At 38.8% G+C, this 14,869-nt stretch overlaps 1 protein-coding gene across 2 annotated transcripts in view; it reads left to right on the forward strand.

Moving 5' to 3' along the window:
• Positions 1-14,869, forward strand: part of tafa3a (TAFA chemokine like family member 3a) — a 154,665-nt gene that overhangs the window by 89,028 nt on the left and 50,768 nt on the right. For both annotated transcript variants that reach the window (XM_042508454.1, XM_042508447.1), the window contains one exon: positions 12,794-12,906. In XM_042508454.1, coding sequence (XP_042364388.1) covers positions 12,795-12,906 — 112 coding nt within the window. In that variant the 5' untranslated portion in view covers position 12,794. The remainder of the gene's footprint in view (positions 1-12,793; positions 12,907-14,869) is intronic.

Here is a 14,869-nt window from a genome sequence, read left to right on the forward strand (position 1 = left end):
AGTACGAAAAAAAAAAAAGGCAAAATCCATCCAGTTAAAAAAAAAAAAAAGGGATTTGTCAAATTTGCACATATTCTTATTTTCTACATTTATTATTGTTGTTTGTTAGTTGATTTGTTTATTTTTGATTTTTAATTAGCTGTTGTTCTTTGCAATAAATACAATAGATAGCTTATCATATTTTATTTAGCTGTGCTGATGTGCTAGGATTCAGCAGACTCCGTGTTTTCCATGTCAGTGTAATAACTGTTTATGTAACTGAGGGAAGGCTTGGCTCAGGGCCTGACTGCTGGTACACAACCAACTGTGTGTCATATTTAAAGAAGAGGTAAACAACAAAGCCGAACGTACACAGAAGCATTGCTTTTGTTTTGCCCCCCAACCACAGCAGCCACCTCAAGATCGTCCACTCTGTGTCATGTATCAGCTGTAAACACGCTCCTATGTCTTCATAGTCCCATTTACTCACTGCTGCTGCGAGGCAATAGTTGCTCAGGGGGAAGTTTGTTGTGTGAAAGATTGTGTGAGGGTGTGTGCACATTTGCGTGTCGATTATGTCTATCCGTTAGGCGGTAATCAGAGAGGAGGCTTTTTTCACAATGAGAGCATCTGTGAGTCTCACTAACAGAAAGAGCAGGAGATCAAAGGGTACACGGGGTCTTATATTGCTGCAGTTGCCATGCAACACAAAATTTGCCAACAGCATGCAAGATATAGTGTTTATTTAGGATAAAGTTAAACAAGACTAAGCCATGCTAGAGGCTGCGTGAGGCTGCCCTTTTGTACAGAGGTTCTTTTAGGTAAATGCTAACGTTGGCAGTAGGGATGTCAACAACTGAGCATTAATTGGTTAACTGCTGAGAATATTTTTGACTGGTTACACAAGTTGGTCCAGAGGTTAATTTTGCTACTCTTTAGTTAAGTAGTTGTATTGTATCACAACAAAGCTAGTGAGACGGTCATGCTACACCGGTCAACTAGCCAGCTAAGCTCAGCTGCCGCTCTGTACAGAGTTCCCCGGGGATGATGTTTTCCTAAAGGCCAACTCAGAAGTTAGCTTTCCCCTGGTTCCCTCAGCAGAAAGGCTATGGGATTTTTCCATTGGATTTGAGATTACTATAGAAGATAAGCTCTGTGGCAAACAAATGTTTATGATACTTACATGCTTTGTTCAAGAAGATGATCTTCTCAAATGAACACCACTTTTAGGTTTTTGCGTAAATGCCAGAATTAAAAATGCTAACATAATGATTTAATGTCGCCACCACAATGACTCCGTAAAGCCATGTTCGCTGTGACTCGACATGGCACGATTAAAAAGGGCTTTTTTAAGACACATAAAAGCTTGAAGGTTCATAGTGGGGTATTTACTGACGTATTATATGAGAACAAAATGTGAAACATCTCTTAACTACTGTTAGCACAGTTATCAGCATCAGCACAGCTAGTGGTGCTAACATCGTTAACAATACTAAGGGGAATGTGGCTCAAAATGAAGCTGCTTACTCACCTAGGCCACATGAGAAGACAGGAAAGTGGGTACAAATGTTTCTGCAGGAACACCGTCCCGCCACCATGGGTCAGGACAGAGTTTTAGCAAACAGTGGTGTGAAGCATGTTCATCATCTTAGTTTAGCATGTTAGCCAAAGTATGGAACAAATATGAATTTTGACCCGATAATGGTGCTAAAAGAAAAATAAAGGATTGACAAAATTGTCGTTCATCCAAAGGGAGCAAAAAAATTGGGTAATGTCATTAGAATACATCCAGTGGTTGTTAGTAAATTTCTCTAAAAACCACAAATATGAATCTCAAAGCGGTGTGACAGAAAAAGTCAGAGGATCACCGAAGTCACAGGGATTCGTCCTCTGGGTATCATGAATGTCTGTACAAAATTTCATGATAATCAGGTTCACTAGTCGTGGAGATATTTCAGTCGGAACCAAAGTGAACTGGTCATCGCGGCCTGTCTAAAAATGGACAAGAGAAAGTCAGTGGTTTCTCCGCTTGCTCATTAAAACAAGATGAGTTGCTAATTCTGCGTTAAATGATGTCTCGTTGAGTAAAAGCCACATCCTGCTGCACCTGTTTCTTCAGACGCTACTCAGAGAGGCAATTTGTGGTGTTCATATTCCATTTAGCTGCTCTGATATTCATGGTGCAGTCAGCCAAGCCTGTCTTCTGAAGTGATGCTATTTATGCCACTAATATTTACAACTAATGGTCGAATACTTGAAGGAAATATATACGTATCACACATAAGTATGCAAGTGGTCAGGATGGATCATGCCCTCAAGCTGAGGGCATGAGGCTGGAGGTTTACATCCCGCATCCTATGAAAACACTGCTTCAGGGAAAAACATAGTTTGAGGAAAAGATCACTAGTGTGTCCCAAATCCACATGATATGCTAATTATAAGCAGGTTTTAGCATGTATTATATTCACACTGGATAAACTGTATGCTTTCGAAATATGGCAGATTTTTAAGTGTGTCATTAACGGATACTGTTCTGCTATGATGTAGTGCACAAAGGAAACGGAGCAGCTCACAGCTGGCAAAAAAAAAAAAAAAAATGAAATAAGTGGTGGTGGAACAGCTTCAGAAGGATCTTGGAATACAAACAAACAAAAAGCAATAAAGGGACGGTTCACCACAAAATCAAAAATACATATTTTTCCTCTCAGTTGCAGATCTTTTCATAAATCCATAAATCCAGATTGTTTTGGAGTGAGATGTTGAAGACATCAGCTGTAGAGGTGTCTGCCTTTTCTCCAATATAATAGAACTAGATGGCACTGGGTTTTTAATGCTCGAAGCGACAAAAAAATACATTTCAAAAACTCAGCAGTAATGTCTATTTCTAGAAATTATGACCCAATTACTCAAGTGCCAACTGCATCACTGCACAGAAGGAAGCGTGCATCTACTCATAGACGAGAGGCTCATTCTTGTGACAGCACAAGATGTTAACATTAACGGTGTCGTCCTCGGCTGAGCTGTAATGTTAGCCAGCCCAGATGTGCAAGGTGAGTGAGCAGTAAATACACGATTAGTTCTGCATGGTGACATGGTTGGTGGGTGTAGTTGGGTAGAAAGAATATAGTTGCTACATGAAACTGCTCAAAACAAGGTCTGTGGATTATCTTGAGTAACTGGATTATGATTTATGGAAAGAGACACTGCTGTTTTAATTTTGGCGCTTTGAGCACCACAAACTGAATGCCATCTAGTTCCATAATATTGGAGAGTGACCTCTACAGCAGATAAGAGAAAAAAAAAAAGCATTTTTGGTTGAACTGTCCCTTTAAATCTTATAAAACGTTACATTCTGGTTATGAAGTTTAATTGGCAGTGATGTTCCAAAGTTGGGCTTTAATGAACATGTGACATTGCAGGTATTATCAGATAGTGTCAGGTCCTGTTGTAATTATGAGGAACAGTCGTAAATAGTAATATATTGTTTTTTTTTGTATTCTAACAGCTAAAATAGTATACAAATTAATTATACAGACTTTGATGCAGGAGTCTGGTGTTTGCTTTCTGTGTGACTGTGACTTCTTTTTTTGGACACCTAACCACGTGCCTTCTTTCTGTAAACCTAACCATCAGTGACTCTGTTGCCTAAACACAACCACATGCCACGCCATCTCACCATGTGCATTTATTGACATCACAGTAGTGGCATCCTAGAGCGTAAATAACAGATGTAGAAGGAAACCTAATACGTAGATGCAAAAGTCCACTGACGAAGCTGCAACATGTGAGGATTTGGGATGAGAACGTGTTGGATCTTTCCCGAACTTTAACTAAGAGCTTTAAGTTGCCCAAACATGACCACAAAATGTAGTTATGCCCCAGACACCAAGAAATGATTTTGAAGGTGAAATAAATGATATTTGAAGATACGTTCAGCATGAATATTTAGTAACACTGCAGATGCGTTCATCAAGCCCTACATGCACAGGTTTGGAGGAGATATTTGGGTCTGCTGTGGACAAACAAATGAAAGTAACATGAAAACTCATCCTCCCTAAATTGGTACGTGTGCCTCCTGCACATCTTATGCTATCACAGAATATATTTACCGTGATCAGGCCATTTTGTGATGAGCCACCTGGTCTCAGTGCCACATCTATCAGGTGGAATAATTACCCTGTTAACCAGCTCCAACAGGCCACCTGAACACTGCCAGACACAGGATGAAAGTTGTGGTATAAGATGCTCGAGTAGATATAAATCTTGTTTGGAGTAAAACAGTCACAGACTAACTGCAAGGCTTTTCATTTTTAGCAGGCAGAGCAGCACGTACTCAAATTCCAATTATTTCTAGAGTTCAGCTGTCAGAGCAGATTTATTGGTTTCCTACCGTTCTTGTTATCAATAACTGCAAATACGGAAAAATAAGATTGTTTACAGAAGCGCAAGTATTTAATGTGCATCTAATATTTATTTCTTAAGATCAACAGAAATGGAAGAAATTAAAAGTAATAAACTGAAAGTGAGGTGGAACTGTCGAGCTGGACTCACATCAGAAGTTGTGAATTTGACACGGAGCTCCTAATTTGTTCTACCAAAGTGAAAAATCTTCCTTCTAATCCTGTTACCACTTCATCTGGTCTGGAGTTGGAGGCGGTTTGTGTTGGTGTTGTACGAAACTGCAGGGAGTGCAGGTGAAAATTAGTTTTCTTACTCCGTGGGAGTCAATTTAACTGGTTAGTCTCCAATGAACTCACAAAGAGATCATAAGAACCACTTCAGTCACGCTTGGTGCTGCAGTGTGTGTCTGTTTTGTAACTTAATGTTCTGCAGAAGTCAAACTGTCTGAAACAACATCAGCCAAGTGTCGAGGCCAGTTTGAATTTGCTTATAATGCAGTTCTGTTCAAATGACCTATAGAAGTTAAAGGCACCTTATTGTGTTTTTTTTTTCATTCACTGTCTCTCACCAGAATGCATTGTTTGTCCTTTAGTCCTTTTAATTTGTTGAATGTACATCCTTCGTCACAAAACTTTTGCGGAACCGATTCTTTAGAGAATCAGCATCAGAAACAGAAATACGTGACTGATCCGTGGGGCAAAATTGTGGATCAGTACATTTGTTCTAAAGTCGAACAGAGAGAATTATAGAAAGTAGAAATGAGTACAAAAATAAAGTATGTGAAAATATTAAAAAGAAAAACAGTTATACAAGAAAACAATTAGTACTAGTAAGAAAATATTTAAAATTCTAAACGTATAATGTGCTGTGTGTGTAAAGTGTGTTAAAATATAAAACTATGTGCCTTATGCTACAATACAGTAGTAATAAAGTTAGGAATAGAACATATGTGTATAATGCAACAATTTACAACACAATATACTGTATACATATGTAAGACGAACAATAGGAATATATCCATTATATACAATATGTGTAACCGTTACTGCGATGTTAGCTTGTGCTCACTGGGCAGATGTCGAACTGAGTGTTCGCTGCTGTTATTGTTTATATCCACGTTTGCTAGTCAGCAGTTCTTCTTCCTTGCCTTTTTTTGGCACAAGGCAACATTTCTTGTAAAGTTACAACACCTTTGTTTGTTTGGTTTTCAATTTGAGGATTTGAAAAGGCATTTTTGTTTCTGTTTATTTATTTATTTATTTATTTATTTTGGAATTACAATTAAGAAATAATGAATAAAAATGACTCAGTGTTTGCCATACATTGACTTATATGTGGCATACTGCCATAATATCAACATTACTATTTACAGTGCTCAAAATCATATTTCATTGTATAGCTCTACGCAGTATATTGATACGCTCAGCCTCTGCCCCGCTTTCTCTCTGCTCTTTGTGGGGTACAGTTGGTGAGTCCACACATACACGGTGACAGGAGAAATGTTAGCATGTTAGCATCACATAGCTTACATTACCTAAAGCTCTTAAACAGGTTTAATGGCGTTAATTTGTTGGGACCCTTTAATGGCTCAGTGACAGATGTAAGCCGCTGCTGCTGTGTGAAATTGTGCTAACTCGGCAGACGCTGACCTAACTAGGAGGAGAGCAGCTCTGTTGAGGGGTTATTCAGTGCTGCGTCTCACCTGTGTAACACAAACACTGAATATTATAAACCTATCCATCCATGTTCATCCACCTATCTGGGGCCTGCAGGGACAGCAGGCTGATCAAAGTACTCCAGAAGTCCCTCTCCCAGCAATGCTTTTTTATGCTCCACCTTGGGAACACTAAGAGGTTCCCAGGCCAGTTGAGATATATAATCCAGTCAGCATGTTCTAGGTCTACCCCCAGAGTCTCCTACTAGTTGGATGTGCCCAGAAAACCAGGCCCAAGAAGCATCCTGGTCAACCACCTTATCTGGCCCACAACCACCTTAACTAGCCCCTTTCAACACAAAGGAGCAGCGGCTCTACTGTGAGCCTCCTCCGGTTGTCCTAGCTTCTCACCTCATCTCTCAGGCTGAGCCCAGTAACCCCACAGAGGACACGCATCTCTGTTTCCTTGATCCACAATCTTATTCTTTTGGTCACTCCCCAAAGCAGGGCTTTCTGGTGTTACCTCACCTACTTTTAAGGTGCATTTAAAAGAAGATAAATCAACAGCGTAAAAACTCCTTCATCAGCATCATCCCTGATTAAAGCCACAAGCCGAAACACGTTTATCTTTTTACAAAGTTGTTCTAAGTTACTACAAGTGTTGCGGAAGTTTCTACGCCTTTGGTCATTACCCAAAGCTCATGATCATCGGTGAGGGTTATGACTCGATGAACCGGTAAATTGAGAGCTTTGCCTTCCGGCTCGGCTCCCTCTTCACTTTGAGAGTCCGGAGCAGCGCCTGAATCACTGCAGATGCTGGGTCACACTCTATTTTACCTTCACCCATGAACAAGACCCTGAGATACTTGAATTCTCTCCTTGGAGTAGAAACTCTCTGAACCCAGAGGGGGCAATCCGTCATCCTATAAATATAAATCTAAAATCTAAAATTTGTTAGAGCTACAGTATGCTATTTCAGCACTTTTGTTTTGCAGCTTTGTCAGGCGTTTTCTCAGATTCAGAGCCTATTATTATGAGCATTTATACTCACCTGATTTAGTTTTGTTTGCTGTTCACATCACCCAACTTTTTGGATTCTTAAAAACATAAATCCACAAACAATGGTCTAAAACTTCAAACTATATTTAACATGACAGTACAACCCCTCTCAAAATGTGGTGACTTTATATTTATTAAGTTATGCTTACATTCGAAAAACTTGATTTTTCTGGGAATATTGAGGCTTGCAGTAGTTGGATGTGTTTTTTCAGGCTGATTTTGTCCTGATTGACGGGCGTCTCAGTCTGTCACAGTCAGCTCTCCTGGTTGCAACGTTTTTGCCTCACCTCAAGTTCCTCAAGGCTCCAATCCTTTTTCTCAAAGTTGGATCATTTGGCTGCAACACCTGACCAGATGGAAACGAGCGTAAATCCAAACCCCAGGCTAGAAATAGTCTCTTCAGTAATGTATTGGTGATGCTACAGACACTGCGTCTATGTTTGTCTGCAGTCTCTGTTGCTCATAACATCCGGATTGCGTCAGCTGTCTGATACTGTACAGAATTAGAGCCTCTCGTTAAGATCTCACCCAGCTCTGGCTGTCAGTACAAAGGCAGTCACAGCACAAACATCTCCCTCATATGCGAGCCTCTGCCAGATAAGCAAGAGTTGATCTCTTTTCATGAAACCAAGCATTTTACTAATTTGAGAGGCTGCACTGGAACAGAGTTCAAAGCAGAGCTGTGATTTGCGGCTGCTTTTTCACGAGAGAGGAGGCCAGTTCTGTTGGCAGTGAGATGAGCCGCTGATTGCATTGCTTGTTCCGCTCTCCACAGGCCCCTCAGATGGAGATGGAGAGTATTACTGGACAACAGCCCTCCGAAAGTACATGAAGATTACTGAGCTGAGCACATTAAGACAGACCACACAAACAGCATTACTCACCTCCCAGGTAGCAGGATGACAGCAAGTGGGAGAGAGGGAGACAGAGAGAGTAAACAGACTTCATTTGTTCTAGCTGTCTCCAGATCTAAATTGGTATTATGAATTGCAGTGTGTTTATACACGATTGCCAAGTCTCACACTTTTGGCGTGAGGCTCCTGCTTTGAGGCGCTGTCTCACGCTCTCACACTGCTCAAACAAATCTCAGGTGAAGAAGCCACAAAGCATGAAGCTCCTTCATGAAAAGATACAGTTGTGTTGGTTAAATCGGCTTTCTCTGCGCACAGGCTAAAGCCTGAAGATCAGGCTTTTATTCACATTTCAGGACCAGTATTGGTCCACAAACATAACAGACCTCAACACCACTAAACCTCTTTCATTTATGTTGAGTTGTACCTCATTCATACACTTTGCTTTATGTGTCTTTGGCGATGGGTACTGTGGTACTTTCCAAGCAATGCACTGCGTGGTGCTGGCTATGGTACTGGAGGTGGTAGGCTAGTTGAAGGTGTAGTACGTAGGATTTTGTAGCATCTTGTGATAAGGTTGCACATTACAGTGGCAAGCATGAAAATGTCAATTGCTCTGTCTCGAGCCAGAGTTTGATTTGTCTGTTCTGGGCCACCTTAGAGGCAACATGATGGACTGTGTGGAGAAAGACCTGCTCTGTATGTTGACATAAATGGCAAATTTTAGGGTCATGACAACACGACAATTCTTAATTTCAGGTGATATACATTTTAAAAACATAGTTTCAAATACATTATATTCCAATTAGGCCAATATTTCCCCTAAATTCTACAAACTGTAACTTCAAAAAAGTTTAGGGACTGTGGTATTAATTAAGTTGTTTTAAAATTGCTTGTTGCTTGCAAGCTAATTGACAGTTTTGTTTTTTGTTTTTTTTTTTACATTTTTAAAGCAAAGCTGACTTTTGTCAATTGATTTACTCATCGACAAATGTATTTACATTTCTTAGTTAATACTACAGGGTGTGATATTCAACTTCATATTGTTATATTTGGACTAAATGTAATACAAGTTGTGCCACTGTTGAGAGAATCTGAAGACATATTTGTTTATTGTTTGTTGGTTTTATTCCTTTGAGTCACATAGCAGCAGGAAACGATATGTGCACCTCCAGAGTGAGAGAACCACTGTGGCAAAGCAGTGGTATCTTCATTCATTATTCATGACTATTAATTATCCCTGACACAGTGACAGGATCGGTCAGGATCTAACAGATCTAATTGACCTTCTGTACTTTTTTTACACTTCAGGGGACAGATTTGCTGTCACACACAGATTCCAAGTTTATAGGCTACAATTAAATCATCTGTAACATAGCACACAGGCCATCGTCAGTTTCAGTTCTGGGCACCAGCAGAGATGTTAGAACATTTTCGCTTTACTGTAAACAAACTCTGGAAATCAAAAAATATTTATTTATAATCCTGTTTAGGTTGATATTCAAGGATTTTTTCAGTTTTGCTACTTAAAGTAAAATTAAAATATAATTATTGTGTACATGGATGTGACCTCTAATTATTGAAATGAATAACAAAAAATGGCAACAGGTAGTATCGATGAAAACACACTTTATTTCATTATAAGCTACTGAAGTTTGATAAAGCTATTGCATATGGACAGGAATTTCAGTGTTAAGAAAACTGGAAATTCAACTAATAACTTTTTGGTGTGTGTTTTGTGTGTGTCAGCAACACAGGCAGAATATTGTGGGCAATATATATTATTTAAGGTATTATTGTGTTGTGTCCTTTTGAAGCTTCATGGAGATTAACTATTCTGAACAGGTTTGTTTGATATTTTGGATCCAAGTTTTGTAGGTTTTCAAGTGAATGGAATTTCATCTGTGGCGGTCAAAGCACTGAAATAAAATTCAATTTTTTAAAATTCAAAATCAGTACCCATCAGAACTGTGTCACTGTTTGGAATCAGGTCCCCATACAGTAGAAGTAGATTTTCATCAGAGTCATTTCTATTGAAGAAATAATCCCTGTGAAAATTATCCACAGGGAAATGTACAGAAGTTTTTGCCTCCTCTGTATCAGGGTGGAGGTACAGTGGATTTCTTGGAAAGAAAACCACCTGCACCACCAAAAAACTAAACAACAATATATATATATATATATATATATATATATATATATATATATATATATATATATATATATATATATATATATATATATATATATATATATATATATATATATATATATATATATATATATATATGTATATATATATGTAACAGACGTGGCTAAGGCACATATGGAGGCTGACACGGGGACTGGTTTCCAGAATTTAATTTGGTCTGCAGAAGACACAAAACACACAATTTGCCCTCTGTTGGTCTGTCTGCACCTCAGCTCCCTCATCAATGCGAAGCAGCATTGTCTGGTCTATTAACGATATATACATATGCAATAAAATTACATATAAATATGTCATTATTATAACAAACAAATTGCTTATTAAATTATTTGCGAAGCCAGGCCAAATATGACTGAAAACCATGAATTTTCTAATTAATTATTTTAACAAATCACCCAAAAACATTTAAGAGTATATTCATGAAACAAACAGTGACACCTCGTGGACAAGGTAAAAATGCACAGATGAAGGGGGGGACTAAACAGAAACAACGGAAATTACAACATAAATCAAACAAAAACATACCTGCAGAAGACACAAAACACACAATTTGCCCTCTGTTGGTCTGTCTGCACCTCAGCTCCTAAACAACACATTTTTAACAATGAATAAGGTGGAAAATCTCCTGCTCTACATTAGGATGTGACTTCTGGCGGTACACAGTGTTGCAACGGTTACTATAACGGCAATAACGGTTACACGAAAACATTGTGCAAACTGCTAATAAAACTGTTCTGAACAGTACAAATCAGCTGTATATCATTATATTAACAACTGTTAACACCACACACCAAGGGTTACGGATTATATAGCTCATTTTCACATGTAAATAGCAAAATAATGTCGGAGCATTTTCTCACACAACTTACCCTCATCAATGCGAAGCAGCATTGTGAGGGCAGAGAGGAGGAGCTACGGAAGCTCAGGAGGTACAAGAGCCATGAAGGGCAAAAAGGGCCAGTTTCTACAGGAAAATTACAATAACAACAAATAAAACAACTAATTGAGATAAAATTCACAAACACCCAATAAAATGTTCAAATAAAAATAATTACAAATTGTCAAATATGGATTAAAAATATATATTGAGAATAAAGTGCATATTTAACTTCGTTACATATATATATATATATATATATATACATATATATAATCTCCCTTCAGCTGGTTGTTGAAAACTGGCAACCCTGATGAATTTCCTCTTACAGGGTAGTGAATACCAAATCAGAGGTGCTTCATATGGTTTACTTCACATGAACACGGTAAACGCTGTAAGCATAATACTTCTGGACATTTACTAAAGTAAGAATTGGGATGCAGAACTATTACTTTTAATAGAGTATTTCCACACAGTTTAGGTGTCCGCAGATTATCGACCTGACTGATTATTGGGGCCAATATTTGGCATTTTGCCGATTATCTTAGTTAGCGTTTTGTTATAATGATCGCTGATAAAATTAATTAATTAAAAAGTGCAAAGAAAGTGTCAGAATAGGAGGAACTTTTATTTTCAAAATTTCGGGAACTATTTTTTATTTATTCAGTCTTAATTTAAATTTTCTCTTAACTTTGTTCTAAAAAGTTGCTGGGAACTTGCTAGATATTATGATGAAAGTCTCAGTTTTGATAAAAAATTAAACAAAGTTGTGTTATTCCAAATTCTAAATATTGACAGACAGATTTTCGTTTTAATTGTAAATGCATATTGGTTCTAAATATCGGTTATCGATCTCATTGACTACTAATAATCTGTATCAGTATCGGCCCTGAAAAAGCGATACTGGTCGGCCCCTTACACAGTTGTATTGCTACTGTTACTTCAGTAAAATACCTGAATACTTGTTCCACGTCTAAATATCATCACATTTCAATGGAACCAATTATTTCGTTAAATCATCACTGATGAATCAACGCTCTACTCGCAGGGTTCGTCGGTGAACTCCTGTAGCTGGTGAGCTAACTGTTCACATGCTAGATCCCCGAGCATCTTTCTAAACCATCTGATGTTTAGACCCTTTTGGCATTTAGTCAAAATTGATTGATATATTTGTGTCATCAGCTCCTGTCTCATAACTATATGCAAATAATTTCTCTTTTCTTTAATAGTTCTTTGTCCATCAGAGGAGAATAATATTGCTGCATCATTTAGCACAGCTCTTAAGATCTGTTCCCAAAGTTCAGCAGCACCCTCAAAATCAGTAGCTATTCTTCAAAGGTGTAAATTTGTTTGTCAAAGTTCACCAAATTTTAACGAGATGCCAAAGAATTAGCGCAGACTTCACTGCCGTGAGCGATGCCACTGATTCTGATTCCCTGTCGTTGATATGTGTTGTTATTGTACTTATTTACACCTCCTGGCAGTGAGTAGCCACATTTTGCGCTCCATGGGGAACCTTATGATGTGCGGCCCTCAGCAGGCTTATCCTCAACACAGCGAAGGCGTCCAGTTTAAGCTCTGTAGATCCAAGCTTTGTGATTTCAGGAGTTACTATAATTGACCACCTCTGACTGCCAAACTGAAGCTTTGGGAGCATGTTGGCATGAGCTCAAGTGAGCCAGTCTCACATCTGAGTGTTTGTGTGATGCAAATATGGCTGACCGCTGATTTTTAAAATTTTTTTTGTCTTCTGTTTTTTCCAGAATGCGGGAGAGGGACCTCCAGAGCATGTGCAGAAGGGCGCTGCTGCTCACCGTCTGTATGGTGTCTCTGTGGGGACAGCTGACCAGCGCATCATCACACAGAAGCCACATAGGTACAACACTGCATGTGTTCCTCTTTGTTCGTTTTTCCAGGGCATCTTGCCCAGACCAACTAAAGTCTGCTACTCCTGGCTGCTACTACCAGCTTGACTGAAGAAGCCAAGGATTAAAGAAAAGAAGTGAAAGAATATTATTCACCCATATTGTCCCCATTACAGTCATTGTCTAAACAGACTGATCCAGAAAATATTTCATTGTAGTTTTAATAACTTCCAGGAGGGCTGGAGAACAGACAGCAGCAGCATGAGACTGTTGCAAATACACCAGCAGGATAGATATTTCATGGGAATTAATGGCATTTGGAAGAAAACAAACAAAGAAAAGCTTAAAGAATTATGCAAAAAGTACACTGGCATTACCTGTTAAAGGGATAGTTTACCTTGAAATTGAAAGTATACATGTTATTCCTCTTACCTGTAGTGCTGATTATCAGTCTAGATTGTTTTGGTGTGAGATGCCAGTGTTGGAGATATTGGCTGTAGAAATGTCTACTTTCTGTCCAGTACAATGGAACTCAGTGGCACTTGGTTTGTGTGTGCTCAAAGCACTAAAAAGAATAATTAAAAATTAAAAATTAAATAACTCCGCAATGTCTCTTTCCAGAAATCATGACCCAAATACTCAAGATAATTCATAGACATTGTTGTAAGCAGTATCATGTAGGAACTTTTTTCTCCTGAGCTTTACCCACAAGTGTTGTGCTGGTCGACCCACAGTCAGTGGGACGGTTTGGGTATGTTTGTTAGAAAATCTTGCAGACTTAGGGCAGTTCATGTCATGAAGTGAAGTGAACACTTTGCAGTAATCTGATTGACATCTTTTCTTCTCCTCTTTGTCTCTCTCACACAACAAACAGCTGTCTAATCAGCACTGCTGTGCCCAGCCTCTCTGATGCAGCTTTTGACAAGGAAAATCTGTTAAGGTCCAGACATATTTAAATGTCCCTGGTCATTATGTCCTGTTAAATATTTCCCTCTGCACAAATTTAGTACCGTGTCATTACGGCAACTAAGAGTCTCCACACTGTCCACACTGATGCCGTTAAATATGCACCTCTGTAACGGCATGTAAACAAACTGCTGTGCACCTAAGAGGGGATTAATACATAACCACTTAAAGGATTGGTGAGTGCTTGATGTCTTTCTGGCATTTGTACTTTTTAAAACAGAAAACACATGTTTTGGCTTGTGATATTTACTGAAAATGGCACACAACATACCCAACAGCAAGTAGGTTATTAACAGAGCCTTTCAGCTCCAGTTTGCAGTTTGGTTCAGATCATTGATTGATGCATGTGTGTATGGGTTGGGTGGGGCAGGTTGTCTCTCATTATGGGCCATTTTGGTTGGGTTTTTAAAAAACCCTGACCAGAGCATCACGAAAACCCACCTACCATATCACAGTGCAGAAGGATACATGCATCTATTAATGGATGAGAGGCTCGTGCTAATGAGTTGAAAACATGAACAGCGTCCCACTCGGCTGAGCAGTAATGTTAGTGAGCTCAGTGGTGCTGGGTTAGCTAGCAGTAGATGCACGCTTCCTTCTGTGCAGTGATACAGTTGGCAGGTGGAAAGAAAATAGTTCCTAGATTAAACTGCTCACAACAAAATCTGTGAATTATATACAATCCCAGTGCCATCTCGTTCCATTATACTGGAGAGAGAGGAGACATCTCTGCATCTGATATCTCCAACTCTCACTGGCAATTATAAACCCCTCACTTGTCAGCCATGTATGTGAACTTAACTCTCTTATTTCCTATTTAGTGCTGTAAGAGAAGGTTTTATTAATACAAACTGGGAAAGACCTATATATATTTTTAAAGCATTTCTAAAAAATTCTGAACAATAAATCATCACAATAAGACAGTAAGATGCATCATAAAAGAAAGGATATGTGATACCGTATCAGTAAATCATAACACATTACTTTGTTGGGTGATTCAGAAGCATT

Source organism: Plectropomus leopardus, chromosome 2, assembly GCF_008729295.1.
Source record: "Plectropomus leopardus isolate mb chromosome 2, YSFRI_Pleo_2.0, whole genome shotgun sequence".
NCBI classification, from domain to species: domain Eukaryota; kingdom Metazoa; phylum Chordata; class Actinopteri; order Perciformes; family Serranidae; genus Plectropomus; species Plectropomus leopardus.